Here is an 18,054-nt window from a genome sequence, read left to right on the forward strand (position 1 = left end):
TCAAATTCAAATAATATGTTATAATATCTTATTATATTAATATTTTTTGACGAAAATCAGCTAATAATTGTCAAAAATATTAATCAAATTTAAAATATTATAACATCCCTTTTTAAAAAAGGCATGTTTAGTCGAATCTCGCAAATAGTTGTTGCATCTTTTCCGCGATGCTGATTGACTGTTTCGATTTGCATTGTGCGTTATATTCGTAGCATCGAGAGGCTGTCATCGCGAGGGTTAGTAGTTTAACAGTTTGTTCAAAATAAAATAAAATAAAATAATATGTTTGAAATAATATGTTATGATACTTTATCCGCGATTAATATTTTTTGACAGAAATCAGCTGATAACTGTCAAAAATATTAATCGAGTTTAAAGTATTATAACCTATTATTTAAAACTAATTTATTAATTTATTATTTAAAACTAATTTATTATTTTATTTAATTTTATTTTAAACAAACTGTCAAACTGCTAACCGTCGCGATAACAGCCTCTCGATGCTACGAATATAACGCACAACGCGAATCTTGACAGCCAATGAGCATCGCGGAAAAGCGACAACAATAAACCGATATATGCGACTTTACATATCTTTTTTAAGAAAGGGATTTTAGAAAAAGATATGTAAGTAACTAATAATCAATATTTTATAATAGTATTAATATAATATCTATACAAAATCAATAGTATATAGACATTTTTAATAAATGCTAATAATATTGATATTTACAATAGTGAATACGTGCATTTAAATATTATCTTTTGATGTTGCTTATCTGTTGAAAATAAATTATTATTTACACTCCGTTGGTAAATGGAAAGTATCAAGTATCGATACTAAAATGCTCAAATACTAGGAAGTATCAGTATTCGGTATTTTAACACCGATTGACAGTATTAGATGATGATATTTATGAATATTATTTGTTCTAAATATAATTTATAGAAATATATATTTATAATATATAATCATGTATATTTTTTTTATCTTCTTACGAAAATTATTAAAAAATTAATATTTTTTTATATACCATGTGTTATATCTCACTATCATGCAGTTGAACAACGAGAGATGGTGCTAATAATCTTATTTATTTCACATTATTATTTCTTTATTTGTTTTTAAGACAAAACCTATATATATAAGTTATCATTATATATATATATATATATATATATATATATATATATACATATAATGATTAGTTTTTTAATATATGTAAAACACGTTTTCATATCTTCACATCCATATTCAATTTTTATTAATTTCATAATACACTGAAATCTATAACACAAATGAATCTATATGTATAACATAATGAAAAATACAAAATAATATTAATAAATAAAACGGGTTAAATAAAAGCCCATTAAACAAAATAATATAATAAGCTATTTCAAATAAATATTTTATGCTAAAATTAAACTGAGACTTGTGAGTCACAAATTAACATACAGTTTATACGGCCAGGCTTAATAAAAGCGCAGTTCCTCGTTTCACCCAGAAATCAGGACCTTGCGGTCCAGCTTTAAGATCAACAGCGACGACGAACGCAGATCTCGTTTGATCGCCACTTCTTTGGGGATAATAATAACAAGGACAATGATATAAGTCTGTAAAAGTGTTAAACGAATGTTGATTGTGATCGAGCCTCTGCTTCTTTCAATTTTAATTATCGTAAGCATGTTTACAATTTAAATAATAATAATAATAATAATATTATAACAATAATAATAATTGCAAGCGCGCGAAGAAAATTCGATTCTAGTAAAATGATTTTAACATTTGCACGGTTTTATGTTACCTTTGACTTTTTTTTTAACTTGTTCGACGGGTCGAAAATGAATCACCGGCATGTTGCATACGAGTTGCATGGGTACGGGTTCAATGAGAATGCTTTTCTCTTTGTCCCAGCCAGCACCCTCCAGAAAAATAGAGCGTATATATACGCCGTCCTAAAATTACAATACAATCGCTTATCGCATAATCGATAAGAGTAATATATTTTTTATAATAATTTGTCGATTCATTTGCATATGTGTCGCGAAAAAAGATATATGACAATCAGAAGAATATAAATAATAGCAAGAAAATTTCTCGCATGCTTTGATTCTTAATAATGATGCAATTATAAGCAATCTCTGCTGTGTATTTGAAGCAAGTCACACACGTGGCAATGACAGACGTTTAATCTCTAATTTTTTTCATCCGAAAGCCGAACAGTTATATTGCATAATTGAACGGATAATTTACATAAACGAGATATTTGTATGAATAAGCACCGTTAATCCAGCAAGAAGTGTAAGCTTCTTACAGTTAAAGCGATGTTCGATATTAACGGTCCGACCGAAACTGGTCGGATGAGCAATTAGCCTAATCGCTCGTAGTTACCATGGGCGGCTCGATTATAGCAGACTCATCCGTTGAGAAGACAATAAACTCCCATGACAATGAATCGATAGATACGTTCCAGAGTCTCGCCGAAGTTTGTAGCACCGCAGTAAGGAATCCGGTCGGAAATATATACGCAGCTAACCAGAAGAGCAATGGCGGATGAGTGGTTTGAGCCCAATTGGCGAAGTGCTCGACTCGATTGATTAGATCTCTCGTCCAAGCGCCGAGCAGTTTCAAAGACGGATACGCGGTCAGCCAGAGAGGGGGTACTCTTCCCTCGTATATGCACTCGAAAATTTCTTCTAACTCGCGCGACATGACCACCAATCCCATAATTCCGCGTTGAAGTTCCTCAAGACTGTTTCGAGTTTTTGTCAATAACGCATTGTATCCTCCAATCTCTTGAAGAAGTATCACATCCAGCGGCGTCTTATTTGATCCTATCAGTCTCTCTGTTGTCTCGTAATCAATCGTTTCCGGTATTCTCGAGAGAATGTCGCTCGCGAGTTGCATTACCTGTAAGACACAACAAGATTGAGTAACAAGATTCGCTTGTAAAAGATCAACACAGGATTATCGAAGTAAGATTGAGATAATGAAGTTGCGATAACGGAATGTCAATAATATAAAAGCAGAGATATTAAGATTCCTCGTAAGATCAATGATATAAAGTCTTACTCTTCCTTTCATATTTCATTACTTTACGTCTTCAAATCAAACAAGAAATGTTGAAAGCTTGAAATTCGATTGCTCTTTTATTTACCTTTTGCTCTTTATCCTCGTACATTTCTACGCTGACTGTCTGCACCTGAAGACTCATCAGAGTCTCAAACATGTTTCTAGTCTCCATTATGAGGCAAGTGATATCCGCATTTGGATGCTGACCAAATGCTTCCGGCCTGTCGACGTTCGGCAGGATCGCGATAAAGTCGCGGTAGGACTCCAAGGAACCGTCGCGGGGCACGTAATAGGTGGGCAGCGATGACAAACGATAATGGGGAGTAGTCAGGACGTCCTCCGTGAAATATTGCTGGATGTATGTCATCAACAAACGGCGATCCCAGTCGTCGGTCACGTGACCACCATAGCAAACACCTGCTATGAGATATTTCAAAGATTCCCACGGTGTGACTGGATATTCGTCCAGGTAAACTTGCAGCAAATTCTCAGAGACCTGGAACAGATATCCTGCTATTATGACAATCGTGCCTCTTCATCATCGAGCGTCACTTTGATGAAATGAATTTAAACGCCGTGAGAAGCGCTGGCTTGATTTCTGAGAGATTTCTGAGATATCTTTCTGTGCTTATAGTAAAATAAATAGCGAATCAATAAAAAAGGTTTCTGCAACGTATATGCCGCTCGTAACTTTTCCTCGAAAATACCTCGAAGTCAGAATCGTTGAAACTGTAGACAACGTTCCAGCCAAGTTGTTGGAATTTCTTTCGTTCTAAAAGAATAGAGTGGAAGAAGACCAGTGTGAATAGCAGCTTTTTATATTTAGACTTTTCCTGGCACAAGTCGAACTGAGTTTCGGTAATTAAACCGTAAAGGCGCTTCATGTTGGCTTTTAATCCTTTTGGCGGCTCGGTAGTCATTTTTATCCCGGCTTGAAGAATCGATATAGGAAACTGAGGAGTCGGACTTGAACTAAGCCATAGTCTGTAGAAGAATTAAATTTTTGAAATATCTATTCCAATATATCTAATTATGTCCATAATTAGATATCGTAATATTCAATGTCCATATTCAATATCGTAATAAATATAATTTTATTATTTATTTTGTTTATTTTGTAAATTGCAAAAAAATTAAAATTTTCAAATCTTATTTTTGGCGCACTAGATAATATTACATGAATAATATATATGAAATAGTATTTCATAAAACTCTGGCATATACCTAAATCTTGGATGTAAAGTTTGGCTGGAACCAAGCATTTCAACAATCTTATCGAGCTTGGGCATCCAACTGAGTGAGAAGTGGCAATTCGCAAGAAATACCCAAAATCCTTCTTTGGCACCGACTTCTATCATGCTGCGCAAAGAACAAAAGAATATGAAATTCGAAATAATTTTACATAACTCTCTCTCTCTCTCTCTCTCTATATATATATATATATATATATATATATATATATGTGTATAAATTTGTTGGATTTTTTTTATTAATATACGTTTTACAATTTTGTTATGTTAATAAAACTATATAAAAATATAAAATACAATAAAAAATATGATTCAGGTTTCATTTCCTTCTAAAAATTTAAAGCATCTTAGATATTACAATTTTATTAAATAAATATACAAAATTTTATAATTAATTTATAATTAACCTCGTGGCAATAGAAGCCTGTCCTTGGCCTAGTGATAATGTCGTGAATTTAGCAGACATGCCTTGACTGTCAGCTAACTGCGTGAGAATGCCAGTGGGATCCACGCCGGGCGAAAGAACGAATATCAGTGGTGTCTGTGCTATAGAATCATTTAAGACTGCTTTTAGGTCAAGTACAGGAGGTTCCACGAAACTTTGACTGAGATTGCGAACAATATAGGTCGTAATGCAGAAGGATATTCTGTCAGGTCGACAGCTGCGAACGAATAATATTTTCTGAAACTCAGTGCACCCTTCCTCCCATTCGCCTACTAGCGGTACAGTTTCCGGTTCTGTGCTGATGTACCTAGATATTAAAGATTGATAACATTACATAAAAACGTATTTGCGCAAAATACTTCTGACAGGAATTAATGTGATTTAAACACATGATTATAAAATATATTTTCTTTAATATCGTAGCTTTGTGAGTTGTGTGAGTGTCGTTATAATTAAAATAAAAGACTAAAATAAAAAGAAAAAACATTATTCATATGTTTGATTTTAGTTATTTTAGTTATTTTACGATAAAATATTTTTGATAAATACATTGATTCTTATACAAAAGTATATATATTTATTAACACAGTAAGTTAAATATAAAAAAAGATAAGAAGAGTACTGTGAAAATGACCTGTCAAAAAAGGCTGAAGCGAAATAACATGACATTGTACGCACCAATTGTGCCAATCACGCGGGAGCTGCTCAAAAGAAGAAACGACTCCGTGAAATCCGGGCAGCTTGTCGAGTTCAGTGACATTGTCCCAAGTTTCATCCGGCAGCCACGACACGGGTTTGTCCGGCTGATTTTCTCGGTCTAGCACGATTCCGCCGCGAAGCAGAAACGCGTATTCTCTCGGGATGATTTTACCCTGCGCATCCAATATCTTGACGCACATGTGAAAAGAAAAGAGTAGCTTGTGCTGCTCGAACAGACCTCGGCATGCGTTCCTATTCGTAAAAATAAAATCCATAGCATCAATTTTCTTCAAGGCCATACATTTCTTCTCTGTATCAAAATATTCGCATAACAAAAGGATTATAATAGTTACATCACGTCAAATGCATGTGCATTTCAAGTTTCGTCACATTTTTCATGAAATATTGATTTATAATATTGTGTGAATGATAAGACTGCTAAAAATATAATGAGGCATAATTTTTATTTAAATATTTTTTCTGTAAAGATTATATATATCATATATTATATTATCTTTCAAATTATACACACATATTTTCTTTTAAATTAATTTCGAAAAATTTGTTTGAAATGTATTATTGTTTGAAATAGTATTCGTACAAGTATTTGTACAAAGAAAAGAAATTATTTATTTTTCTTTAATGAAATTTAATTAAACGTCAATAAAATAAAAAAATATTTACGTTTTTAGTAAATGAGTATAGGTCGCAAATTATTTATCAATAAAGAATAAAGGCATAAAATTTTATAAAGACAAAACACACTCTCTCTCTGTATATAATTATACCTGTAAACTGCGTATGTATGATACTCGTTCAGGCTATCAATTCTTTCAGACAGTTTTGTTCTTTTAGGACTTTTGTCAATGGAAAGCATAAACAGTGCGTTGTATGCAATGAGGGAGAATTGATACATAGGATCGATGACGCTCATGTCGTTTAAAATGAAAAAAAGAATCGAGGCACGTTTCGCGCATGGTCGATATCCTTCTCTCGCTAAATCTATCTCTTTTTCTGTCTGTTCAGTAATAGCTAGAGACTCTTGAATGGAGATAGATGTTGCCTTTGATGTTTGCAGAGTATTCAGCAAGTCTGGATCGTCTAGAAGAGTTTCTCCTGCCACGCTGAGCAAACTGATAGAGAAATATATTTCTATATTTTGTTAATTGCTTTATAGTTAATTACTTGTAAATTACATTAAGAATGAATGATAAAATATAGCTTTGTATTTAATTGTATACAGAACAAAGCGTATCGCAATTGTACTTTAAAGCCAAAAGCTCTTGAACGCTTTAAAGCTTGAGGAATTTTCGTAGATCTTACTGAAGTATTTTATCTTCTAGTTCTCTGAGAGTCCGTTTATCGGTTGCAATTGTAAGTACCAGATTGTCTTTCTGTTCTTCGAGCTGCGGCTTCTCTTTCCTCACTACGATTCCGAGGAGCTGCGCTTCGAGACCTACATGCGGGACAGAGTTATATTCCCTAATCTTGTTCCATCTTTCTCTAAAGTATATACTGTAAGACTATTAGTTACCCTGCTCCTTAATGGCAAAGTTGCATAATGTCGTTTTAGTTGAAATCTCCGGGGCATAGTGGGGATTCGAGAGCTTTGTAGTCATAAACAGCCGGAATTGATCATTGTAAGTAATTATTTTATGGTTAATTCTGATCATTACTTGATCTCCTGTAATATTAAAGACGTGAATCGAATGATAAAAATTGTAAGTAAAGTAAAAAAAAAGATTAGTCGTTGTCTCTCTCTCTCTCTCTTTTTTATGCTGAATGTTATTTTTGTTTTACAAACGAATTAATTGCGCATTCGAGCAAGATAAGATATTATTAAAAATATATTAATGTTAATATTTTATTATAGATATCAATTCTTCTTTTCTTCTTCGTTATTAATTTAATGAGATTTAAACAGAAGTTCAATTACTGATTATTATTTAATACCTCTTAATTTTGACAATTAAATAATCTTTTTTAGAATTTCCTCATAAATGTAATACAATTAAGCGAATATAATTATACGATATTGATGTTAAATTTTACCTGATTTAATGAAAGCTTTTTGGAGAAGCGGACTCAAGCCCGGATCGAGGGCCTCTCCGATATTTTCGAACAGTACTGGCCTTCCGAACTGAATTGCTTGTTCCAGAACTCTCATAAAGTCCGCTTGACCAAAGTCGATTACTCTCAGTGACTGCGATTATAATCGTTACATCAAAATGACAAATTCTCGGATTTTATTGGTTTTATTTAAAATCGTTTTATCTCAAATTAGTTATTTAATTTTACATTAAAGCTAATTATCGATATTGCTAGAGGGATAATAGTTTCTTTGATGGAATCGGCACAATGTATATCAAACTTTTTTTTTACGTTTTTCGCCTCCATATTTTTTATCCACTTCACTGCTTGACATTGTGGATCGATTATGAGAGGCCAACGTGTTCCTCGCGTTACTATGATGCCGTTCTCCGTGCTGAATCCATCGGATGGTAATCCTTGAATGTTCCACTCCCTGATTGTCGACGGATCAGCTAGGAATTCCTTTACATCTAGGTTTGGCGATGTTGGTATTTCCTTATCTTGCACCTTAACCATTTGATAAAATCAAACATTAATCTGTATATTTAAAAATAAAAATAAAAAGAACCAATCATATTTATGTCAAAATAAAAATTTTAAAAATGCCTAAGATGTATGTATACAAATAATTAATTTTTAGTTGATTGCAAGTGATGGTTCTTGTTCGAAATATGATTAAAGTGTTACATGTAAAATAGTTCATTAATTTGCGAACTCTACATAGAAAATTTGCAATCTCTACGTAGACAATTTGCGAATTGAAAAATTATGATAAAGAGTTTCGAAGAACGATTCTCGAACTTACTTCCTTGGACCAAATACTTATTAGTTCCTGTCTATAATTGGACACAAATGGCCCCAAGTACGATACAAATCCAGTAGATATCAAGCAATCTCCCGGCAGCCACTCGAAACGTTCAGTTAATGACGCTACTGTATTTTCCCATTGAATTCGTTCCTCGGAAAGACCATCCACCAACATCGCTGCACGCTTTAGTTTCAGTTTTAACAATTCAGCCTGAAAACAGTGAGAAAAAATACATGAAATATATTTTAGCAAATACATAAAATATGAATATTTTTTATTTATTGTCAAAAGTGAAAATAAGATTCATACAAATATCTTTATTAAATATATATTTCTTCTATCAATTAATAAGAAAAGACTTGTATATATTTTTGCAAATATTTTTGTTAATATTGTATTAAAAGACTTTATTTTCACACAAATATTAAAAATTGGAGATTTAATTGAAAGTAATGCTTTAATTTATTTGTGGAATTTTGCTATATTTTATTAGATTTATGGATGCAAAATTTCCTTGAAGGAATACATCTTGCACATGAAAACTGAGCGAATGCAGTCTTCTGCAAGTATTAAGATACAAGTTTATATGACTATAAGTGTCATTGACAATGAGTGAACGCGCGTAGTTGAATTGGACCAATCGACTTTATCGATTTATCCCTTCTCGCCTTTATGTGAGATTATTTCTAGTGTTTTAAAGTGCAAGAAACATGGGCGTACTCACCAGCTTAATCAAATCCTCCTTTTCTTTCATCTTAGCGTCGTACATCCGTTGTAATCTCTCGAGCTGCTCGTGTAAGTTTTGCAGCTGCTGCATTGCCTCCTCTAAGGCCATTTCCTTTTGCTTCAACGATTCTAACGCGATCTGCAGTCTTTCCCGTTTTGGTGCCACGATTCTGCAACACATCGTAAAGGTAGTACAATTAGATTTTCATTCACAACGAAAGATGAATGGCACGATTAGGTGATATAAAATCGATTAATTAAATAATAACATTGTCGCTACAACGTAAACTCGCTACAACGTAAACTCGAAATTTAAAAAATATTAAAAAATATATTTAATTATATAAATATAATATAAATATTTCAGATTTGAAAGAAAAAAATGAGAAAGAGATACATACATATATAGTATATATATCGTACGAAATTTTGATCTACCTGTATAGTTGGCCGTACTTTTCCATAGCTATCACCCATATGCAAAGTGACTTAGCTGCAATAGATACTGCGCCGACCTTTATAGGATCGAATTCAGGATTGGATGTGTACTTGGCTATTGTTCGTAGAACTCTGTCCGATATATGATCTTTGTCGAAGTCTCGAAGCTGGAAATCAAATCAGAGTAAGTTAGTTTGTGTGGAACGAGTAATATGAACATAGTGTTGTACTCTAGTCGCAATATTGTCGCTCACCGTATTAATGAAGTTTACGTCACTAAGTTGGCGTTTCGCTTCTGCCCATGTCGATTCAGAATTCTTTAAAATCATTACAGCTTCCATCACCATCTCGACTTTCGGCGGTGGATGCGTAAAGGATTTAATTTCAGCTAAATCTTTTTTACTTAAAGCGTCCAATGCCTTAAAAAATCGTCAATAATGTTTTGTTATAATACAACGTTTAATTTATATTAAATCTTTTTACTGCATTTGTTTTTTTATTTAAAATATCTTTAAGTAAATAAACTATTGAGTAAAATAATGTCTGAAGCATATCTTTTCTTCGCTTTCTCTTTCTCTCTCGATTGTATAAATTTCTCGGCAACCAAAAATTTACTAACAGAATAAAATCCATTTTAATTGTCTATAATCCAACTCCAAGTTATTATCTCAACATTGCATATTTATTGTGCCGAAAAAAAAGTTGCAGAGAGTCACTTCGTTACATATATCACAAAAATTAACAGTTAAATTTGTAAAAATATATGCAATGCGATGATACATAATATGTCAAAGCAAAAAACGATCAAAGAAATTGTTTGAAGCCGGGTAAACCTCGTTGGAAAATAATTCGGTAACAACCTTCATAGCTTCGTTCAAAGCAGGTTCGACGGTTGCTAGATCAGCTCGTGCGAGCTCTTCGAGCTTCTTGCATTCTTTTTGTTCCTTGACTATACGTTGCGATTTGGCGGTGACCTGTCTCTGCGTTTCATCGGCATCGCGACGTTGGTTTACTGCGCGTTGCAAGTACAGTTAAAAGCGATGCATGGTGCAAGTATGAATACCGTATGATTAATTAAGTGCGCTCGAGGAAAGTTAGAACCAACACAAGTTCGCGTGCGCGTTAAAAGCAATAAGTTCTTATAGATTAATCTGATAAATGCCGCTGATAATATATCACTGTCGCGTGCGCCGTGTACCTATCGTTACGAGGAATTCTTCGCACTCTCTCGTAGATTTATGAACTTGCTGCTGAGTGACTTCGAGCTCCGCCGCCATTTCTTTAACTTTCACCCGAGTATCGTCGATCTTCGAGAGGCCGCCGCGAAGTTTGTTCGCTTGGTCTGCTAAATCTTGTCGCTTTTCCGCCAACATTCTGCGTGATACGAATACAGCAGTGTAACGTGATCTTATATTTCGATTAAGGATATTAAGAAAAAAAATATTATTAAGAATAAATATTACTATATACGTTAATTATATTACGTGTAATTATCTTCTCTAATCTTAAATTCTAGAGATAGATTCTGATGCTTTCGCATTTATATTTAATTCTCACTCTTTATAACCGACTACCAGCTCGATAAAATTCACTGGAGTCACGTAATTGTAACGCTTCATTTCAACGGCCATTCTGCGAGAGAACTGGGACACCGTGTCGTGGATCAAAGAGAATGATGCTGCAATTCCATCGCGCATTCGGTCCTGTAACGGTGGCAATGGAATAGCCGTCGCGGATTGCCGCGGTTCCTGTAGAAAAGTGCATCCTCATAACGCTCGCGTTCGTTACGATTGCATTGTGAATTTTTTAACTGGCTGCCCGTCCATTTCTTGCTTTGCGCATACGAATGTAATAAAATGATTCCGTACAGAGCGAGCTCATACCGGGTTTAGCAGCGATTTCTTATGATGTGTGTATGTTTTAACGCGCGTGCATGTTTAATATTCTCTACATCTACATTAAAATTAATTACATTTAGCATATCATAATCAGTTGAGTGCATGATTAATTATTTAATCAATATATATGTAAAATAGAAAGAAAAAATTTTATTAATAGTCTTAGAACACATTTTTTATATCAACTTAAGTACTTACTCGACTACGTCAATACTTCTGCGTCATGTAATTTTTAATACGATTTTATTCGAGGGATATAAAAAAAACACAACAATATGCGAAGCATCTTGAACATCCTTTGTGAAATAAATTATGAATATATTTAAGAGCATTCTGCGGAATCCAAGCGACCAATCTTAGCTTCGGCCGAAAGAAAAGAAATGCGCCAGACGGCCGTATCATCAGCGTGAGGCAAACCGTAGATGGGAAAATAATCGGATTCCCCGAAATGGTCGGCAAGAAGGACAGGGCAGGAGAGGGTGGAAGATTGGTGGTAGGAAACGCGCGTTGATCGTAAGAATCGAATCGAATGGAATCGATCGCGCGGAAAGGGGAAGGGCGTACTCACCACTTTATTTTCGCCGGTGATAGTGAGCGTCAGATTGAGATTCATGAGGAACTTGTTGCCAACTTCGAGGAGAGCTTCTCTCGGCCATTCCAAGAACCAATCGATGGTCGTGCAATTGATCAGGGAAGGATACTGCCGTAATCTGTTCCTGAAGGCATCGCCGATCGGGCTCATGCACAGGATCAAATGCATATTGGCACGTGCCCTCTCAATCAGGAAGCAATATACCGTCTGCGTTGTTGGTATCTTTCCAGCCTTTGTTACTTCCTTTGATAATCTATCTTTAATCTGGTAAAACACGATATATCAATATTTTGCGATGGCTCGCTTTGGCACTGATTATATTTTTGCTGATCTGAATCATCGTACAAATGCAATTTATAATGGTGAAATTTTAACTATCTGGTCACACATATGTGTGTGTATGTATGTTTCTTTTTCTCTGATACATACACACACATGACACTCTATGGTATTATATTTTTTTGAATTTTGAATTATATTTTTGGTATATACAATCAATTATTTAAATAAATTTATAATCTATATTATTTATTTACAATTTCTTGCATTTTCTTATATTTAGTGTAATAGATATAAAAATCTTATTAAAAAAATATATATATTATATATATTATTGTAAAATTTTAAATTATTTACATATTTTTTTTAAGAGCCTTATAACTCCAAATTTATAGATGTATTTTGTATCTCTTGTGTGTAATCCAACTATTTTTAAATATTACGACTCTTTTGAAAGCAAATTAATAGAAAAATTAATGATATATGTTTATACCATATCATTTAATCATTGGTTAAAAAATTTTTGCATTTTTAATAATACAAAAGTATTTTTTAGGTGCTTTAATTTAAAATATAATATAAAAATATCAAGCAAAAATTAAGACAGTGAAAATAATTAAGCAAATTTCATGAGCAGTTGAAAATGGTACTTTTGTTAGTTTTCAATTTCGCTGATTCTCTTTTCCACGCGTAAAACGCGTCCTATATAAAGTAGCGTCGCGGATTATTATCCAAATGGATATGAAATAATGGCGTATTAACTGACTTACGTTCTCCATTTCGTCGCTCTTGTAGAGATTAGCCACTTCGCCAGTACTCAGCATATTGTTGACAATCTCCAGAAACTGCTCCTCCACCACTTGGGTATCGTTGAAGAGGAAACTAGTCGGTTTGTTCTCCACCCCGACCATTGAGTACAGAGTCTTGAGATCTTCACGAAATTCCGGTATCCTATATTGTGCCGTAATGGCAACTTGATAGGTGGACAGATCGCACATGTAACTGCCAATACGTGAAAGCGATTGTCTACCACTACCACCAATTCCAATCAGAAGGATATTACCACGAGGCTGTAAAAGAACATTACAATCATTGGATTTGTATCGTATATATATATATATACATATATATTTGTTGCAATAGATTTTACATGATTAACAAACAAAATACCCACGCAAGGAATATTATTTCTTTCAAGAAATATTATTTTTATTTACAAAAGAAATATTTATTTTTTAAATTATTATTTAAATTAATAATCGATTTTTTTTTAATATATTATAAAAACACACACTCATATATATATATATATATATATATATATATATATATATATATATATATAATAATACAGACTTGTGTTTTTTTACAACGTATCGTCGGATAAAATGTTTATCGTTATACAGCACGCGATGCGAATCACTAACCTGCGATATTACACGAACGATGCGACATACATGTTCAATCGCATCGCGGAACAAGATGAGATCGAGGCGTATCACGCCATGAGAAGCATTATACTCGTCCATCTGTTCTTCCATGTAACGCCTTACGGCACCGATATCCGGGAGATCTTCGTATATATTCCAGGCATTCATGAAACTACCTATAGATGTTAATTCAATATAAGAAAAAATATATAAATATATATATATATATATATATATCAATTAAAAATATATACTGATTATTAATATTATTATTGACAAACACGTTAATGAAAGAGTATATTTATATTTTCTAAAAATTAAAGTATTGCACTCCAATATATCGAGTGCATATTTACCAAAAATAGGACATCTTTTCTCTGGACAGACATTATGGAAGGTCAACTCAAAGTGCTTTCCAAGCTGATCGTTCAACTGAGTCACGAACCACTCTCTGTCCCTGAAAGAAATTGCTCAGCATTTTTTCCACCCGTATTCCGGGCCAAATTAAGTTAATGCCTCTTGAGCGCTTACTTCTCGTCAATAAGTCGATCACAGAAAACTCGGAAACTCTCGTGAACCCACAATCGCAGAAAAGTCTGTCTCGAATACTGATAGTCCTTATGGCTGCGCAGCAGTCCTTGGAAGACCTGTCGGAAGATCAATACCAATTTTTGTATCTGCGTCATCTTTACTTTCATATATCTACTTTCTGCCGATTGCTCGTTAATTTTTAATTTTATAATTCCTTTTTTTTACCTTCGATATATCCCTTAGATTAAATAAATAATGCATCTTGGTTGGAGTGGGAAGCATCTTTCGAATTACATGATTGTAAAGTTTGATCGAAGCAAGCGTTATGTCATTTGCTAAAACGGATTTAAAAAATGTTACTTTATAATCGTTAATTTAGACGCAATTAATTTTTTTGTATACTTACATATCCCTTTTACTTCAGCATGAAATTCGGAAAGCTGCTGATTCAGCATTGTGCCGTAGATTCTTATAATTTGTTTCTCAGATGGAAAAGTCATATTAATGACATTAAATTTCGTAAGCAGTCGATCCGTAATGACGTTGCGGCCTCCACCAGGTGGTCCCATCGCTGCCATTAATTGAATTGTTTGAATGTATTTCCTCGTTTGCTTTTGGCGATTGTACCTGTCAATGTTTTTTTTTATTTGTTGCAATGTTTCGTTAAATATTTCAATATAATATCTGTGTTACATTTCTGTTACACATGTTATTTTTTGCTATTTTTCTGTTTATATACTGTTTTTGAGGCTTCTTCTTCTTATATATTTTGCAAAAATATTTAAGAAAATATTAAATATTATTAAAATATTACCAAAACCCGTAATCGATCCACTGTCGAATCAATTCTAATGGCGGTTGCGATCCGTATTTCTCTTTCATGGGCATATTAAAATCATCCATGAAAGTGATCAGAGTCTTACCACCCGTGGGAATGTAAACACCTTTCGTTCGTTTTTCCAGTCTGCTTTCTATTGCATCCTATAAGCCAAGGGAGAGCCTCGGTATAAAACGTTCATTCAATATTTAAAATTATTATCCATTTGATGCATGCTTAGAACCATACTTGTACGTTATTGGATGTAGTTTGTGCCGACATGTTTACAAGTAGAACGGCGTACTTTGTGTTGTCTAGCAGTTCAAGTACCGAGTGAATGTTCGACGTTTTTCCTGTACCCACCGGACCCACTACGAGCACCGGAAAACCATTCGATAGCAGGGAACTCACGACGTAATCGTATCGTATCGTGTCCACTGTAGGTATTATTATCTTGTAGAATGGCAGGCTGTAAATTGACTCAGAATATACTAGCGGCACACACACACACAAGTTCTCTTAAGAGACGATATCGGCAGTTATCGATTTCCTCGAAAATATATGGATGTGATTGAATATGATATAACGTAGTTTGAATGATTTGACCTGAATATGTATGCGACTTGATATGAGATTTGGACCAAATTCAGGATATTCTGATCTTGATTAAACAATCGTGTTATACGACAATCAACGCGTCGAAGGTTGTCGCTTATCGATATAGCTTCCCAGAGAATTGGTAATTTTAAATTTTTTAAAAGATATCAGAATTTCGTAACCCCGAATTTCCATAAATATCTGCACTTACCCGGGTTGAAATTTCCAAGCCTGCGATAATTTTTCATCCCATAAAATAAAAGTACGGAGACGTGTATCCACGTAATAATCGTAAACCGTGTCCCGCAGCGGAAAGGAACTTTCGATTTCCCTTATGAAATTATCCATCTTCTGACGACCTTTCTCATCGACCGCGGCACACAATGACCATACCATGCTGCAACGTGACATTGAATATAATTATTTAGTGTGCTCTTGACTATCATTACCATGTCATTAGCTCGGAACTTGTATTATAGTTTAATACGTCTTGTGTAAACCACTCTCTCTGGAGAACTACAATATTAATATTAATTGAAGATGCCCAAAGGTGACAACTAGTATCCTGTGTTGGCTAGATACGATTTATAAATTCATGATTGTCATAACTTATCTCACCGAAGCGCAATCCTCACATCCTACGCAATATTTGAAATGCGTCTTTATAAAATAAGAATACTTTTACGTACCAGAAGAAAAACCATATTTTGCATATTATGGAAAAGGCAGCGCGATCTTCGCCTAATTCCACGCCGTTTTGCGGTGTCGCGAGTACTTCCAGTAGTTTGCAGAACGATTGAATGGCGTTTAATTCGTGAACAGGCACGAGTTCCTCGCAATTCTTCCGCTTAAATTCCAGCGTGGCATTAACGTGGCTCTCGAACAGCTGATTCATCTGATTGAAAAGCAATGAAATGTACGACGTTCTACCGAATCGTGGAAAATTATTCGATTGTCTCACCTCCTCAACAAACTCCGGTCTTGCATTATACTTTTGCAACCATGAATCAACGTACGGACGCCAGCCTAGATTCTTGTAATCATTATAAACCATACCTACTCTCGAGATCGTCGCTGGAGAAGCGACAGCCAAGTCTTGTACTTCAAAGAGCAAGGACACTTGATCGGGTGTAGTGATACGATCATTATTTATCAGCGTCAATACCTTAAAACGCGAAGTTTTTAGTTTCAAGAACGCGTTGATTGGTCTTATGCAATTTTAGTTCAAGGAGAATCGAAAAGTATCGAGCAAAGAATGGACAAAGTATACCTTGTTGTCATCCATGACACTGTTCATGTTCTCAATCCAATCAGGGTCCACGGGTCCGTCAAAGAGGATCCACTTTTCATCGGCGGTATCCTCTATCAAAAGAACATTGAATTTTATAGTAGCATATTTTCAGGATACAAATCACGTTAGCGAAATAAGTTTCCATTCTAATAATTTTGCTTATATTCTTTCTTCTTCTCGATTTTATTTATAATTTGTGATTTATCAATACACATATAAAACATATTTCGATATGCTTTTATATATACATATTATGTTTTTATAATATATGTATATGTATATACATATATAAATATCTGATTTATTTATGTAATAAAAATATCAGGCGTAAGGCAAAGTATTTTTAATTTCTGCTTTTGAAAAAAAATACATAAATTAAAATAGATATCTCTCATGCATAACGTAACAGATATTTTGTCACAGAACATTACAGAATTCATTGTATTTGTCTCTAACGTTATATATCCATAACGCGTGACATACTTATTACACTACACATATTACATTGTAATCAATCAAGCGCTTTACCGGAACAAGTTTTCCGCATGATGGACGATATCACCCCGTCGAGCCATTCTCCGGTAGAAAGATTGTACTCGCCGTAGAGTTCACCGAGACTTAGTGCCTTAGGATTAATGGGATATACGTGAACGGTGTTAAAGCCCGGCTTTCCATCGCTCTTCATTGTCGTCATCGTATTCTGTAAAATCTTCCACGTTGCGGTTTTTGCGGTGTTTGACACGCCGACAATCATCGTTGAGTGACGCGAGCTCTTCGTCTCGTACAGCTCGATGACTTTCGTCACTATCATGGGTATCGGCTGTAATAATTTAGGGCGATTAATTAATCTCGAGGTACAGCTAGCAAGGCGATTTATCCGACACGTCCGAACAATATCAATAACTATTTTCGCCGAAGATTAAATTCTAAGGAAAAATGATGATCTGAGAGATGGATACACAAGCGCAATTTAATATATACACGTTAATATTTATAAACGCTGGATCGGCACGAATAATTTCTCGATAAATGTCTTTAGGGCCGTGGCACGGCCGTAAAAAACGAGAACGTCGGCCTTCCAGAGCA

The 18,054-nt window shown here is 34.2% G+C and overlaps 1 protein-coding gene across 1 annotated transcript in view; it reads right to left on the bottom strand.

Annotated features, from left to right (window-relative positions):
- Positions 1–1,462: 1,462 nt before the first annotated feature.
- Positions 1,463–18,054, bottom strand: part of Kl-2 (dynein heavy chain 2, axonemal kl-2) — a 44,272-nt gene continuing 27,680 nt past the window's right edge. Inside the window, exons 33-66 of the mRNA XM_083031806.1 lie at positions 17,497–17,788; positions 16,948–17,039; positions 16,639–16,842; positions 16,367–16,572; positions 15,889–16,074; positions 15,330–15,549; positions 15,078–15,244; positions 14,670–14,890; positions 14,489–14,598; positions 14,264–14,379; positions 14,089–14,189; positions 13,730–13,908; positions 13,073–13,372; positions 12,000–12,287; positions 11,091–11,281; positions 10,732–10,907; positions 10,394–10,545; positions 9,788–9,952; positions 9,534–9,700; positions 9,094–9,265; positions 8,367–8,579; positions 7,853–8,068; positions 7,523–7,673; positions 7,005–7,154; positions 6,794–6,926; positions 6,259–6,603; positions 5,450–5,722; positions 4,734–5,078; positions 4,301–4,435; positions 3,784–4,060; positions 3,162–3,572; positions 2,396–2,914; positions 1,809–1,959; positions 1,463–1,617 (exon numbers count right to left, since the gene is read on the bottom strand). Of these exons, the coding sequence (XP_082887932.1) occupies positions 1,463–1,617; positions 1,809–1,959; positions 2,396–2,914; positions 3,162–3,572; positions 3,784–4,060; positions 4,301–4,435; positions 4,734–5,078; positions 5,450–5,722; positions 6,259–6,603; positions 6,794–6,926; positions 7,005–7,154; positions 7,523–7,673; positions 7,853–8,068; positions 8,367–8,579; positions 9,094–9,265; positions 9,534–9,700; positions 9,788–9,952; positions 10,394–10,545; positions 10,732–10,907; positions 11,091–11,281; positions 12,000–12,287; positions 13,073–13,372; positions 13,730–13,908; positions 14,089–14,189; positions 14,264–14,379; positions 14,489–14,598; positions 14,670–14,890; positions 15,078–15,244; positions 15,330–15,549; positions 15,889–16,074; positions 16,367–16,572; positions 16,639–16,842; positions 16,948–17,039; positions 17,497–17,788 (7,179 nt within the window). The remainder of the gene's footprint in view (positions 1,618–1,808; positions 1,960–2,395; positions 2,915–3,161; positions 3,573–3,783; positions 4,061–4,300; positions 4,436–4,733; positions 5,079–5,449; positions 5,723–6,258; positions 6,604–6,793; positions 6,927–7,004; positions 7,155–7,522; positions 7,674–7,852; positions 8,069–8,366; positions 8,580–9,093; positions 9,266–9,533; positions 9,701–9,787; positions 9,953–10,393; positions 10,546–10,731; positions 10,908–11,090; positions 11,282–11,999; positions 12,288–13,072; positions 13,373–13,729; positions 13,909–14,088; positions 14,190–14,263; positions 14,380–14,488; positions 14,599–14,669; positions 14,891–15,077; positions 15,245–15,329; positions 15,550–15,888; positions 16,075–16,366; positions 16,573–16,638; positions 16,843–16,947; positions 17,040–17,496; positions 17,789–18,054) is intronic.

This window comes from Prenolepis imparis, unplaced genomic scaffold (assembly GCF_030444845.1).
Source record: "Prenolepis imparis isolate NDT839.2.m4 unplaced genomic scaffold, iyPreImpa1.0 SCAF_1, whole genome shotgun sequence".
Lineage (NCBI taxonomy): Eukaryota > Metazoa > Arthropoda > Insecta > Hymenoptera > Formicidae > Prenolepis > Prenolepis imparis.